General features: G+C 40.2%; 1 protein-coding gene across 11 annotated transcripts in view; it reads right to left on the reverse strand.

The window, feature by feature from the left end:
- fat1a (FAT atypical cadherin 1a) overlaps positions 1 to 13907 on the reverse strand; it is a 78036-nt gene that overhangs the window by 46381 nt on the left and 17748 nt on the right. For all 11 annotated transcript variants that reach the window (XR_012598036.1, XR_012598035.1, XM_074665398.1 and 8 more), the window contains exon 3: positions 11299 to 11613. Coding sequence is in view for 9 of the 11 variants with exons in the window: in XM_074665398.1 (XP_074521499.1) it covers positions 11299 to 11613 (315 nt within the window). In the remaining 2 variants the exon portion in view is untranslated. The remainder of the gene's footprint in view (positions 1 to 11298; positions 11614 to 13907) is intronic.

Consider the following 13907-nt stretch of genomic DNA (forward strand, 5'->3'; position numbering starts at 1 on the left):
AAAACAGACTGCGCTGACTAATTATTCATGTGCTTTAGCAAGGCTGGAGCTGATGGATGATAATGTTTTTACGCTCCCCTGTGTGCTGCGTTAGGTAACTCTTTCTCTGTACATGTATTATTGAGCAGAATACAGATGACAGCATTAACCACACCAAGTCTGGGTCTCTGATTTATAATTCCTCTGCAATTCAGTGGCCTAATCACAGCTCTGCTCAATTTCACAACAGATGTAGCGCTTGTAATGGAAAAAGAATACTCTCAATACAGAGGAGGCACTGAGATAAATGTAACAATGGAAAAGAAATAGAACAAAAATATGGTTTATGTTGAAATCCAATCTGGATGAAAGAAATTAAGCTAAAGTCCTGCCGTGGTGAGACTGCAATGGAGTCTCGTTTTATGAACATTATTAACAATCAGAGCCGCAGTTTCAAGCACAAAACAAGATGAGTTAAAACTCAAAACTTTAGACTGCTGATAGCACAGGGGCTTGTTTGAAAATCTTGAACAGTATGGCTCAGGAGGAGTCATATAAATTAGCTCTGCCAACTTCAGCTCGTAATAAAACGAGACATTTGTTTTAAAATAAGCTTGAGGGAGTGCACAAGCACACAAGACAGTGAGAATGAAGAGGAGGTGGAAGCTTTTTTGGACTTTATTTCACTCTTGGTTGATATATTAAAATAGTGACAGCGAAGCTCAGCTGGTGAGCGCACTCGGATTTCACATCCTGTGCAAGATAAATTGTCACTACCCAGAGCTGCTATACATTTGGCAAGGTGTCATAAATATCAAGGCTGTTGGATAAATACGGGACTCTTTCCAGATACAGTCGTGCTTTTGGTAACAGCGGGGTGCAGACCTCACAGCAGGATGGGGACGATCCCTGCCAAACTGGATTTTCTTAATATACGTCTCAAATGCAACAGCTTATCTCGCTTTAAAGCATCTGTGTTTAAAGCGAGAGATCTGTCTGAGGTTTCTGCTTTTCAATCACAAGAGAGCGTACTAAGTTGTCTAAGACTATAATGTAAATCAATTTCAAGCAGGAGCCCTTGTATCAAAAGAAATAATCCTCCCTCTGACCCTGCACTAGGAGCTCCCTGCCCTTCCAAGTGCCTATATAGAGTGCCAAAGCCTGAGGTAAGGAAAGTACACTAATTTAACCAGATCCATATGTATCCTAATGCAACTTATTTAAATGATTTAAACCACAAGCTCAAATTTAGGTTGAAGAATTTTAGAACTTTGATATAGCACATAACCCACATCCACTCCAAGATGTAGAGATGTCTGGAAGAAGTAGCTAAAATCCAAAAGCAGAACAAGCTACATGTTTTGTGGATGGTTTGAGCTGCTTTGATGAATGTGGTGTTGTAGCTAAACCTACTTGTGTTTGCTTCTGATTTCATTTTTGCCTGTCGCGCTGCCAGGTCTCTTACCATGGGACTAACCACCTACTCCAACAAACAAACCCTGATATCACCATCAGAACACAAGTCATAACAGTTTGTTTCTAAAAGGTCTGAAGTTTTCAAAAAACTTGTATAATCAGCAAGTCAGTTCAGTCAGGAAAAAGTAACATTCCTACCAGGAATGGTTCCTGTGCATAGCACTTTGTTTGCAAAAGCGTTCCAGCTGTTAAAGGTGCATACCGTTCAAACTCTACTTAAATGTTAAAGAGCTGTAAAATGTGTTGTTGGAAAGCCAGAGCTCACCAATGAAGTCTGCTCTTCCAGCCAGCAGTCTTTGACAAAACACACACACACACACACACTCATAAGCCATCCTAAGGCGTGGGCCGAGTAGGGCCGACAGTAATTACAGCCATGCTGTTTTGAGAGGGGGAGAAAAACAACAGCGAGGCAGCAGTGGCACTCTCAACCATGTCCTTGAGCGCTACAACCGCTGCTCCAAAATGGACGCCCTGGAGGGAGTTAAGGAGTCCAGGACATTGCTGGGGCTGCTTCATACCCGGGCATTGCCGCTGTGATTAGCTCTCTTGGGGATGACACACATATTCACGTGACACACATTTAGCTGTAACTCCAGACAACCGGGAATGTGCTGTGTCTCTGTGGTGGCTGGACTTGTGCAATTTATAAGTCCTTGAGATATTTAGCATCGTTGTTGATGAGCTGACACTAAGTTATGAAAACTCATTATTTAAGCCCTTTGCTCTTTCTCTCCTGTGCGAGAAAAGTAATGAACACTGCAACAAATTACTTATCCTGAAACTCAATGCTTAACTCCTGACAACTATATCAATATTCTGGGCTTCATTACAAGTTAAGTGTCTTCCACTCGAGCCTAAAACAACACTGTGAAAAGGATCTGTTTTCACAGCTCGTAGTGCCATCTACACTCAAAAACGAAAACTGTGAGACAACAAAATCCAAAGCGCTGTGGGAGTTTAAGCAGGGATTGGTACATCAAAGTAGGAGCTGTTTGTCACTTGCTTTAAAACCGAGTCTGCAAAAAGCCTCTACAAACCATCCTCTTTTATTTCGAAGGAAAGCTATGCTTGGCATGCCATTAAAGGCTCTGAGGTCTAAATGAAGTCCTGTTCTACTCCCCGGGTGGACTATGTATTTGTTACAAAGATATGCCACATAACCTATCGCAAACACATTTCTAAATAAACAGGGGTCTTTGAGGGACAGTAAAATGTACAGAGTAAGAAAGCAGTGTTTACACTGGGATTGAGATATCTCATCACCTCACAGCTGCACGGCTTACTTGTGATCTGGAAAGACAACCACGTCATGGAAGACTCAGGGGTACCAGGGGTTCAGGTTCCTGAGTGCTTATGAAAGTGAATGTTATCAGGAAGTGTGTGAACGGATGGGATGTTTGGTAGCAAAGGAGTAGCTCAAGACCAACAGTGTTTGCTTGCAGTGTTGAGCTATGCTAGTTTTGATTTGTAAAAAAACTCAAGAGGAATTTAAGTCAAGTTATGGTATTTCAGACAATAACAGTACAACAACATATTGGTTCTTTATCTCTCTAGATAGATTCAGAAAGCAAAAGCTAAGGTGAAAGGGAGATATTGCACAAACATTTCTTTTTGCAAAAAACAGTTTGATACAACACTCCAATTATACCCTTTGTAAATGCAAACCTTCAGTTTATATACTTCACAGCTTAAAGGCTACCCTGTGGTAAATAACAGATATTATTTGATAAAAATGGCTTTTTCAAACAAATAAATCTGCAACCAAGTTGGTGTAGCAGAACTATCAGGAAACACTGTCACAAATTTATGACAGCTACGGTTAAAAACACAACTGGAAAAACACTAGGAGCTTGGCAAGCAAGCAATGTTGCCAAGTCTGCTTATGAGCAACGAAGGGCGTTTTTTTTTTTTTGTAAAGTTGCATGCAAATATCATGAGGTGCAAGTTGTGGGTTTTAGGGCTAGTTTTCTAAAGTAGTGGTTCTCATCTGGTCTGGCTCTAGGATCCACCATCACCCCTCAATGGCAGGCCACAGCCCAAATGAAGGAAAAATTTTCAACTTATCATTTAATAAAAAGATTGTGCAGTTTGAACCTGAGATAAAGGATACTGAAGTATTCCAGAAAAAAATATATGTATACAGTTATACTATTATTAAGAGATGTCTAGATGGTTGCTTGTTTCTATCATGAGATCTTGCAACAATGTGAGGAACCAATATTTGCACGTTTTGGTTGGTGTAGATCTCAGTAGTAATTCAGTTTACTGAAATGAAGTTTCGGCTGGTCTTGAGCAACTAACTTCAGAGTCATTTAAATGAAAATTCAAATTCCAATTGACCCGTTAGGGTAGAAATAAAAAACTAGTCAAAACTAAGCACAGTTTATATGACACAGCTGAACATCTTGTGATCACAGAGTCTACAGCTAAATTGTGGCAAAATGGCTTGCAAAATGAAGCTAAGGGTGGTAGAGCTAGCATCATTAGCCTTTGATCCTCCTTGCAGGTTGACAGCCACACACCATGTGTAAGCAATTTTTAACATGATGATAAAATATTGCTCCAGTCAAGTGAGAATGTGCCGGTTTAGCCGAACCCAGCCGTCATAGAACCTTATCTTCATGTTCTTGCTGGAGCTACAGCCCCAAATAGTAATGGTTGACTGAATTACAACTTCAGCACAGCATATGACTGACATTTTGGGACCATAAAAATAACAGTAACTATGACTTTGACCAACTACTGTTTTAGCTGCCAGCTAGCGATTCATCAACAACTTTCTGGATACCGATATTTTCTGGAAGGCACAGAACTGAACTGAACATCATCATACCTGCCTAAGGGTTGCCAAAGCTTACACAGTGTCTAGCAGAGACGCATATGAAGCACAATGCTCCAGATGATTTAAATGTCAAATGCCGTCCAAATCTGTTGCTGTGTACCAATTTGCAGGTGCTTCCCACTTTAGCTCTGTAGTGTGCTTTATTCCCAAGCACCTTTACACCTTCAACATTTAATTTGGTTCACTTTAGTAGGTGAGGCATCTTAAACTGCACCCATCCAGAGTGACTAGATGCATTTAGCAGAGGTGTGTCAAAGAAAGTTAATACAAAACCTTGAGAGGAAGCATTTTAAGTGTTCAAACATTCATACCAAAGCACTACACATTGTAATTTGAGTCTGGGGTGATTACACCGTGTCAGCAAAAGTGTCTCATCTGTTAAGCTTTGGTTTACATCTCCGCCTTTCTGGTAACAGTGACAACTATGCTTCCCTGTTGTGACAGATTTGTCAATACACTGTCTTGACCTGATCCTCTGTAATCCCATGCATGTTTGCCAGCGCTGAATAAAATCATCCAGCCAAAAGTTGAATTAAAAGACTTTCCCTGATCTGTCTGAATGCCCAAAATGTTTCTATTTCTTTTTTGCTTTGAGGCCACAAAGTTTGTAACCCTGCAAATAAGGGTTGGCATTTGCAGCCTTTTAGCTCCACTCAGCACTAAATAAATAAAAGATCTCCTGTGGTGTTAGATGATGTCAAAAGGTGCATTAATGTCAACTTACCCGTCCCTGCTGGAGAAATTCTTAGCACTGGATGTGTGGTTGATGTTTTTTCCCATTTAAATTTCACTCCTATGTTCCTAGAAGTCAATCAAGATAACATAAAAACTTCTGACACCCATGACTGGAGGATATGGGGTTCTTTATTCTTTGAAAAGACCATGAATGCCACATAAAGATATCGTGCCACAAAGGTCCCAGGTTGGATTTGTTTCAAAGATAGTGCAGTGAAAATGAATCTTAGCCAACTAAGCCACCGTGACAGCTCTTTGAAGTTTGAAGGGAGGGGAAAAAAATCAGCTATTTTTCATTTCCGTGTTTACTTCTCACAATCTCTTCTGAGAGCTGTGACAATTGTTTGGCCCCCAAATCACCGGAAACATCAGGAAGTTGTTGGAAGTATCCATTTCCTATCTCACTTCCCCTGATAGTGGTTGGGGCTTTGGTACACCACTGATAACAGCAGTGTGTTTGTGTGTGGGGGGGGGGGTTCACACTCAAAACTGAAAGTTTCAGTGTGCATCACATAAAAATGATACGCAGTTGCAAGTCCTAGTGGCTGTTTTCCAATTACCTCTTTCATTGAACCCCCCAGGGATGACAAACGCTCATAAAGCCTGTGGAAGGTATCCAAGCTTGCTAACGCATCACCCATGGCATTCCTTTTCAATTGATGCCAATGAGCTGCTCCCTTCAGGAGAATAAAACAGGTTGTGCCTTAACTGTTTGGTAGAATAATAAGAATTCACCTGGGTGTCTTTTTTGTCATTAAGGGTTTAACCACAGAGTCAAAGCTGCCATTAAGGAGAAAACACAGTCAGATACAGACAGTTGTCGTATTCAAGGCAAACTCCTGATTATTGGTGCCATTGTTGTAGGTTTGGTCCCCGATAGGTTTTGGGTGCTTTGACTAGGCATTTGATGTATGTGTCACTGATGGAAAATGCTCTGAAAGTCAATGAACAGCAGCAGGGCAATCAGACAGTAATAATGCCACACATCGAGAGGTAGAATGGGTACAACAGGAAGTAGAGTAATGAGCATTTTCAAGATAAGACAGCTATCGCTGTGATCTTTGCTCCAGCTCTGTCCTGTGCTTTGACATGAAAAACTTCCTGTGTGTGTGTATGGCTTGTGTGTGTATGTGTTCAGACTACATGTTCTGCTTGGTTGCCCTTTCCTAACACAAGTTCTGGCACACAAGGGCCCTGCTCAGAGTCCAGAGATTCATGGTACTGCAACAGCATTTCAAAGAAAGGAGAGAGAGAGGGAGAGAGATTTAGCTGGTGAAGAACATTGCTCACTCTTCAACACAAAAAGTGGGCAATTCATGTCGGATAACTCAGATAGACTGGCTCAGAGCTCTCTGACAACTCTGTCATGAAGACAGACTCAAAACTGGGCAACTAGTGAGCTGGCTGTCTGTAGTTTGTGCGTGCACTTACTGTTTTTATCCAACACTACACCTCAGTAATCTACACCTCAGGACTTGAGTTTTGATTGCTACCAAGTACTCCACTCACGGTGCTTGTCACACCAGTAACTTGTTGGCCTCGCTTTAATTCAAATAAGATAATTTGTATATTCTTGCAATATTCCACTATTTCTACATTGAGTTTCCACCTTGAGTAACACAGCATGATTTAAGACAGAGTCCACATTTCAGAGAAAGAGAAAAATGCCATTATCCTGTTTCACTACATGCTTTATAACCAACATCCACTGGCATTTTTTGTCAGTAACGGAGGCCAATACCAAGATTAGTATCTGTATCAGCTCAACTCTATAACTGCCATTTTGTCAGCTTTGAAACATTATTCTTTCTGTCAGTAGCCCACATCATGCTGGCCAATACGGCACACAGCATTTTGGGAAGTACTGAAGACACTGGAACAACTCCCAGTACAACCAAGTGACATTTTGCACAGAGCACATACAATTATGTTTCTGTCTGTCTCACACAGCCTAGATCCTGTGGTGATCTGTTGACAAGCCCATGAGTCCTTATCCAGGAAATACATTTCTCCTCAGCCCCCAAATCAGGGCTTAGGAGCCTCAAACAGCCATGGTCATGTCTGTGGGTGGGATGAGATCTATGCCACCAGACATCTGAGCACTGGTTCATCTTTTAAAATTTCACACCCCAACAGCATTATTCAAATTCACTGATCTCATACTGATTGAGAACACATAATTCATATCCAGCTGACTGGCACAATTTGCACACCACACAGCGCTGCCTCTCTCTGTTTCAATCCCTTCTATAGCAGGCTGTATCAAAAACCGTTGAGTTCTAAGCTCTCAGACGGTGGGATTGCAATAGAGTCTCTGCAAGAGGGGAGAGCTGGCCTTGCACTTAAATGACAAACTAGAGTCAGAGAACAGCCAAAACACCAGGACTTGTTTACTTGGCAGAAATAAAGTAGGCCTAAGCTTTTCATCCTGGGCTTTATGGAGCCAATGTGGGTCTGCATGAGGAAAGAAAGGGCAGCCGACGCCACCCAAGGCGTCAAAGGAAACCTTCATATATGTTTTAAGGTTGACAGCCTGCTAGGAAAAGCTGCTCAAGGCTGTGGCCCATGATAGCAGGCTAGCTAGTTAGCTTGGAACACAACCAACACCGTTCCAAAAGCCACACACAAAACACAGGCCTTAACGTCTTTTCCTTTTTCCAGCCTCTTTGTAGGGCTTTGTAGATTTGCCAGGATGGGGCCTATGCTTCCAATGCAATTTTAGAACGTGTAATTACAGAGTTTGCATGTTGTCAATTTAAACATTTTCAAAAACCTGTAATATGTGGTGAGAATGACATGTTGAGTTGATAATGTGGAGAGATATCAGGTCTATTCTGATCTTATGTACCACAGATTGAGAAAACACCAAGTCATTCAATCCAGTTCTGAACTCGGAGTCCCTTCGAGGAGTCTCTGTTTCCTTGCGTTTTCTCTCTCCACCTACCCCTTTACCTCCTTACCTCCACTCTCAGCTGCAATCATCAAAAACACATAGGGAGAAGAATCAAAGCAGCACAGCAGTGATTTAATGAAGTTTTCTTTGTTAAAAGCACTCTTTGTTGAACCTGACGCAAGGGGCTCTGGTGTCCCACTGATTAAAGTTTTAACATGCTTTGATATGCATGAAAGGGTCTTCTCCTTATGCTTCAGTGTCCTCCATAAACAGTTTTTTTTCCCTTAGAGTTCCTCTGAAGCTTATAAAAAGGAACCACTGGAAGATACAGCCCATAAAGAGTCCTGCCCACAGTGGACTTGGCCATAAGCTTCATGAAAATGCTGTAATCCTGGGAGAAGGAAATAATTACTTCAGATATGTGGGCTAAGAAGACTTTATTCAACAACTCAATAAGTGATGTACTGTGGTTTACTGTAGGCATTTATTAAATAAAAGAACCAGAGCACAGTAAAATGGAGGCCTGGGAGCTAGCAGAATGTAAGCCTGGATGGGCGAAACATCTATCCAGAATTTCATCAGCTTCAACGGAAAATGATAAACACACTCCCTTGCACAGCTAAAAAACACTAACAAGCTATTTCATTCAGTCAAACATCAGCTGCTTCTGTATTAACATGTCTTTCCAGTTGTAACATCAGCATAACCACACACTTTTCACTTCAAAAAAGCAGAAAGCCCAGGAAGCTGTAGCTGTAGCTCAAAGACAAAAGTGATAGTAGAGATATTTGCTCCTTAGCTCAAGGTCTTCCTCTGCTTTTAAAACATCTTTATGTATGACTGATTTGTTGCACTTCTTGCCTTCCCCAGCCTCCCCTGACTCCTTATCAGCATACAGACACTAATCTTGTCATGCATACGAACAAAACATCAACCTTTTTTGTCAAAGCAACCAAGGTTTCCCCTTTCTCGTCGTCATTTATTTTGACTTCCTGCTTTTCCTGTCCAGTGCTCTGCCCAGCATTACTGTGAGACATGTTTGGAAGGACGTGCAACATGATGAATCCTTATTTGGTTAGAAAATTCACATTGCTACTTCCAACAAAAATAACTCCAGCTGATGGGACAACCTTGGGAAACAGGACCACACACGTGAGTGAGGACGAGCTGGAGCAACTGCTTCACTAAACATCCCTCTTTTCAGAGTAATGAGCACTTGTGTTCGCAGAAAAAATGTGTGTAAGCAAGGCAAGAAAGAAAAACAAATTTAGTAATTTGCAGTTTCCAAGATGGCATTGAATGCTACTTCAAAACCTTGATTTACGTTTGTTAAAATGGACGTCTTGAGATTTACACCAACCGATGCTTTAAGTTTTTTTCATATTTATATGACAGAGGTAAGCTAAACAGCTTTGATAGTTTCATAAAGACAATGAGGGTAAGTTCTTCAAACAAGCATAATTCTAAGCTCAACACTATTAAATCTTTACATTTTACAGAGAGAGGCTCTGTCTGTACATATAGCTTCGCTTTGCACCTATTACAAGTATTTTCTCTGCTATTCAACTAAACATAGCCTCCTCCTGCAACTTTAAAAGAACCCAATGAAATATTAATCATCACACCATTTCCAGAGCACCATGCGAGAACACACTTTAGAGTGTTAGAGTGGAAAAAACCCCTGTAGGCTCAACCCACTCCTGTCCTGGGTTCAAAAATACTGTGTTCACACTACTCTTCCTTTTTGTTGCAACAGGAACAGGAAGCTCAAGGAAGCTATAGTACATCTCAAAATCTGGCCTTAAGCCTCAAAGGAAGATTTAATATGTAGCACAGTTCTTCATATATTTTTTAAGCCCATGACCACAGAGGCAGCACATATCTTATAGGAGAAAAATGTTGGGTTTGTTTTTTCATGAATTAACGTTGAGATGTAAAAAGGCTTTAGTATTTTATAATATGAGAAAAAATATTGAAGTGGCAATATATTGTTTTTTGTCATGTGTGATACAATTAACACACTTGAACGAAATACTGATACTGTCTGCCAATCTGATTCACTGTATTACTACCTCATTACTCCTCACAGCAGCGCTTGGAACATGACCGGGAATAACACAAACAGAAAACTAGCTGAGGGCAAAGTTGACATTAGAATCATGGAAGACAGCAGGATGTTGCACAGTGGTGAAAAAAAATGGAAGATGTTTTTAAACAGAAAAATAATAAAGTCAAAGCTATTCCAGCTCTTTATGCTAAAATGAGAGGAAGGGTATAGGATTAACTCTGCAGATAGTTACAGTCACCTGCTATGAGCCATGAAGTCCTACATAATAATTACTGCCCTCTTTATAGAGATGGATGAAAATTACACTCTTCCTCATATGGCAGAAGTTTACCTGGAGGCTTAAGAGGAATGGAAGCAAAGTGAAGATCATCCTACTGGACTTGATTAAGGTAATTCTTGGTCTGCTTCCACATAATTTATGTTTTTATCATGTAGAGAAGTATTGGACAGTACTCTCTGCGTTCACGGAACCCCACTGTCCCAAACATCTGGACAGAAATTGGGAAAAGGGCCCTTAGGTACTCCATGAAGACATGGCGGCAGATTCTATAAGATGTCAAAGTTTTAGCACAGCTGTTTAGACAATTGATTCTCAGAATGAGTCCTAGATTTTAATCCGAGATTTTGTGTTTGGTTGACTGTTTCTTTTCCTTCTGTAACTTTGTGTTTTTGCTGCTGCCTCTTTTGGCCATGTCCCCCTTAAAAAAAAAAAAAAAAAAAAAAAAAAAACTTTTTTTCTCACTGGGACCAACCAACATAAAGGTTGACTAAATAAACAACATCATAGTGAATATGGATGTAGCTGGAAAAGGGACTGTCAGGTTAACAAAAAAATCATTAATTTAGTAAAAACAAACTAAGGCACAGTGAACAGATTTAGTCTACACTTTGCATTTGTGAGCATGGTTGATCAGATATTGTGATGTATACTGCAAAATGACTGTATCTGGATGCTGTATCATATGGTACTGTGCCACATGTTATGGAGTCACCTAGTATTGTATCATATCATATCATGCTGTATCATACAGTTAGGAAGTTAGGCAGTTCTCAACAAAAGTGTTCAGCATTAAACCATTTTGAAATTGAAGCCTAGATAAACACACACTCGAAAGGGGTTTCTTTTCCAAGCCTGTCATAAAATGATGTCTTTTCAGTGGTTAAACATTTCTTTCAAAGTTTAACATCTATGTCCAAGGTTTACTTTTGTCCAAGCGCCACAATACAAGCTCTTGACTCTTTTTGCTTGGAGGATAAAATTAATGGAGACATCAATAGCCAACACAGTAACAGCAAACTTACCGGTCTTGGAATTGATGGTGAAGAAACCCTGGGGATTGCCACTGGTGATCCTGTAAGTGAGTTTATCACTGGCCTTGGCATCTGGGTCAACTGCATTAATCTGGATGATTGACTCATCTTTAGGGGAGTTCTCCATGACAGAAGGGTAGTACACGGGTTCCGAGGTTTGCGGTGCATTGTCATTGACATCCTGCACCTCGATGTAGACCTCAACAAATGCGGAGAGTGGTACCACGCCACGATCCATGGCGTAGACCGTGAGCCAGTAGTGAGGGGTTGTCTCATGATCCAGCAGTTCTTGAGTTCGGATAACACCTAAGACAGGAGAGAGAAGTAAAACTCTTTAGCTTTTTTTTCACAGTGAAACATGTCCTAAGTCTCACACCGCTTGCTGCACTATCGCTGATCTCTGAAAAAAAAAATCAATTTCTGGCAATGGAGTGAACAGACACTGGAACACCAGTGGACCCTGAACAGCCAGATGCAGAGCTTGGTTGAAGCTGCGTTGACTGAAACATGTCAAGGTGATAGATTAACAACAACCAGGCAGTGCTCTCCTGTTTACATTCACTGGCAGGGAAGTTTTTTTTACTGCCATGTGGGGGCTGTAGCCTTCAGCTGAGCAAACAAAAGAGCTTTCAGAGGCCTGAGAGTTGCGTGATGATTAAATGGAGGAGTGGAGGATGGGTAAGCCTGGCAATTTGAAGCGACCAAAATGGATTTTATAAAAATATGGAACTAACTGAAAGAACAAAAGTCTCTGAATGCATTATAAAACAAGGTTAAACAGCAAAAAGATGTTTTGCACCTACGCAGCCAAATATAACTGTCTCATTCCTGACAACAACAAAAAATGTAAGGTGTTTGTTTACATTAATAAGGAACAAATGTATGCATAAAAGTTAAAACAATTAATTCTAAAGTCCACAGATGCCTGTTAACACTGGTTAAGTTGTGCAAACGGCTGAAACTGGCTATTTCTGCTTCCAGTTGCGAGGAAAAGTTCACAGCACAGAATTTGCTTTGGTGCTTTTAATCTCCAAATGATCTCACTTAGACACTCACCCGGTGCTCAGCAGACACATTTGGGAGAAGAGTGTGAGCGTTTGTTTTAATTTTGTGTGTGTGTTTAAATGGGTTGAAGGGAGACTCTGTATGCACACGACATGGATTTGATGTTTCTTAATGTGTTGCAGGCTAATGATTCAAATAGAATCATCCTGACATGATAACCAAATTGCTGCCATCATGTGCAATTTCCCCCTGTAGTCATCTTAAAATGGTCTGGCTGACAGATCTAAGTGGGCCTCAGTTTTTTTATGTATTGTGCATTATCTAGCACTAAGGATCAATTCCTCTGTTTCTCAACATGAGCAATAAAAATGCCAGACTGAATTGAAGAGGAAGCAAAGTATTGTTTGTATAAACAAAGAGTGGCTTTGCTTTTGTTTTCAATATGACAGACTATTATGATATATGTAAGGATAAGAACATTAACATCACGATGTAACATCATTTGTGGCGGCTTTTTCCTCTCATTGAATGTTATGGGTCTGAAGTTCAAATTCTATGTAGTTATTATTTACATGTAAGAAAACATCAGATGTTTTAGCTACAAAAACATTTTCTAGAAAATTTAACCCTGGGTGACCCCCCCCCCCCCCCCAAAAAAAAAAAAAAAAATTTCCTTTCACTTGTAAACATAAGTCAAATTTAGTTAATTTAACCTAAAGCTGGTTGGCATTAGCTTCAAGTAATTACCATTTCATTAAACATGCTAATATAAGCTTAGAAAGAACTAATAGCCTTAGATACCTAGACTAACATTTCTTTTGTCAAGTAACTTTACATGTATGTGATTAACATGATCACTCACTAGTTAATTACTGAACCCTAAATATATAACAAGATATCACTTTTCCAAGAGAACAAACCTCTTGTATCTGGGTCAATACTGCATTATTACCTCTGTTATTTGCTATGATAATGTTAAGTTATGAATTGAGACTTGAAAAGTGTGATATGTTTGCTTTATTGTTAGATGCTGATAGTAAAATAACAGTATTACGTGGATAATTCTGTAGTTGTGGTCCTATTATTTGAACAAGGAGCAATAAAGTAGTGTGCAGCTCGGTCTGATAAACACACATAGCTTCAAGACAAAAGAAACCTAGACAACCTTTATAATAACAACCATTTTCCGAGTCTGTGTTATTTGCTATGGCTGTATAACCTTGATAAGTGCAATGAAGATTTATAGCTTTATTTGCTTCTCCTATCTGAAAACAATAAAAGTGACGCATGGTACAGACAAACCCTTATCACTGCTGCATAAGTATGGCTGTTTTCAATATTTCACAATGGGTATGGTTCTATTACTGACTCCCAGTTCCTTGTAGCCAAAGACGTCGATGAAAACACCTATGAAACAGACATTTCAAAGTTCTGAATGGTTTGCAGACTGTGCTGCTCCCTTTCTCCACTTACTGTGACTAGATGTCTGTGAGAGAGTGGAGTGTAGCTGAGAGCGCTCAAACAAGTTGCTTTGGGCAATGATAGATTTTGACAGAGAAGATTTAACACTGTTAATGGCTCGCCACAAAAATTCT

Source organism: Halichoeres trimaculatus, unplaced genomic scaffold (assembly GCF_033239565.1).
Source record: "Halichoeres trimaculatus isolate MK-OKI-2021-1 unplaced genomic scaffold, fHalTri1.1 fHalTri1_scaffold_2, whole genome shotgun sequence".
NCBI classification, from domain to species: domain Eukaryota; kingdom Metazoa; phylum Chordata; class Actinopteri; order Labriformes; family Labridae; genus Halichoeres; species Halichoeres trimaculatus.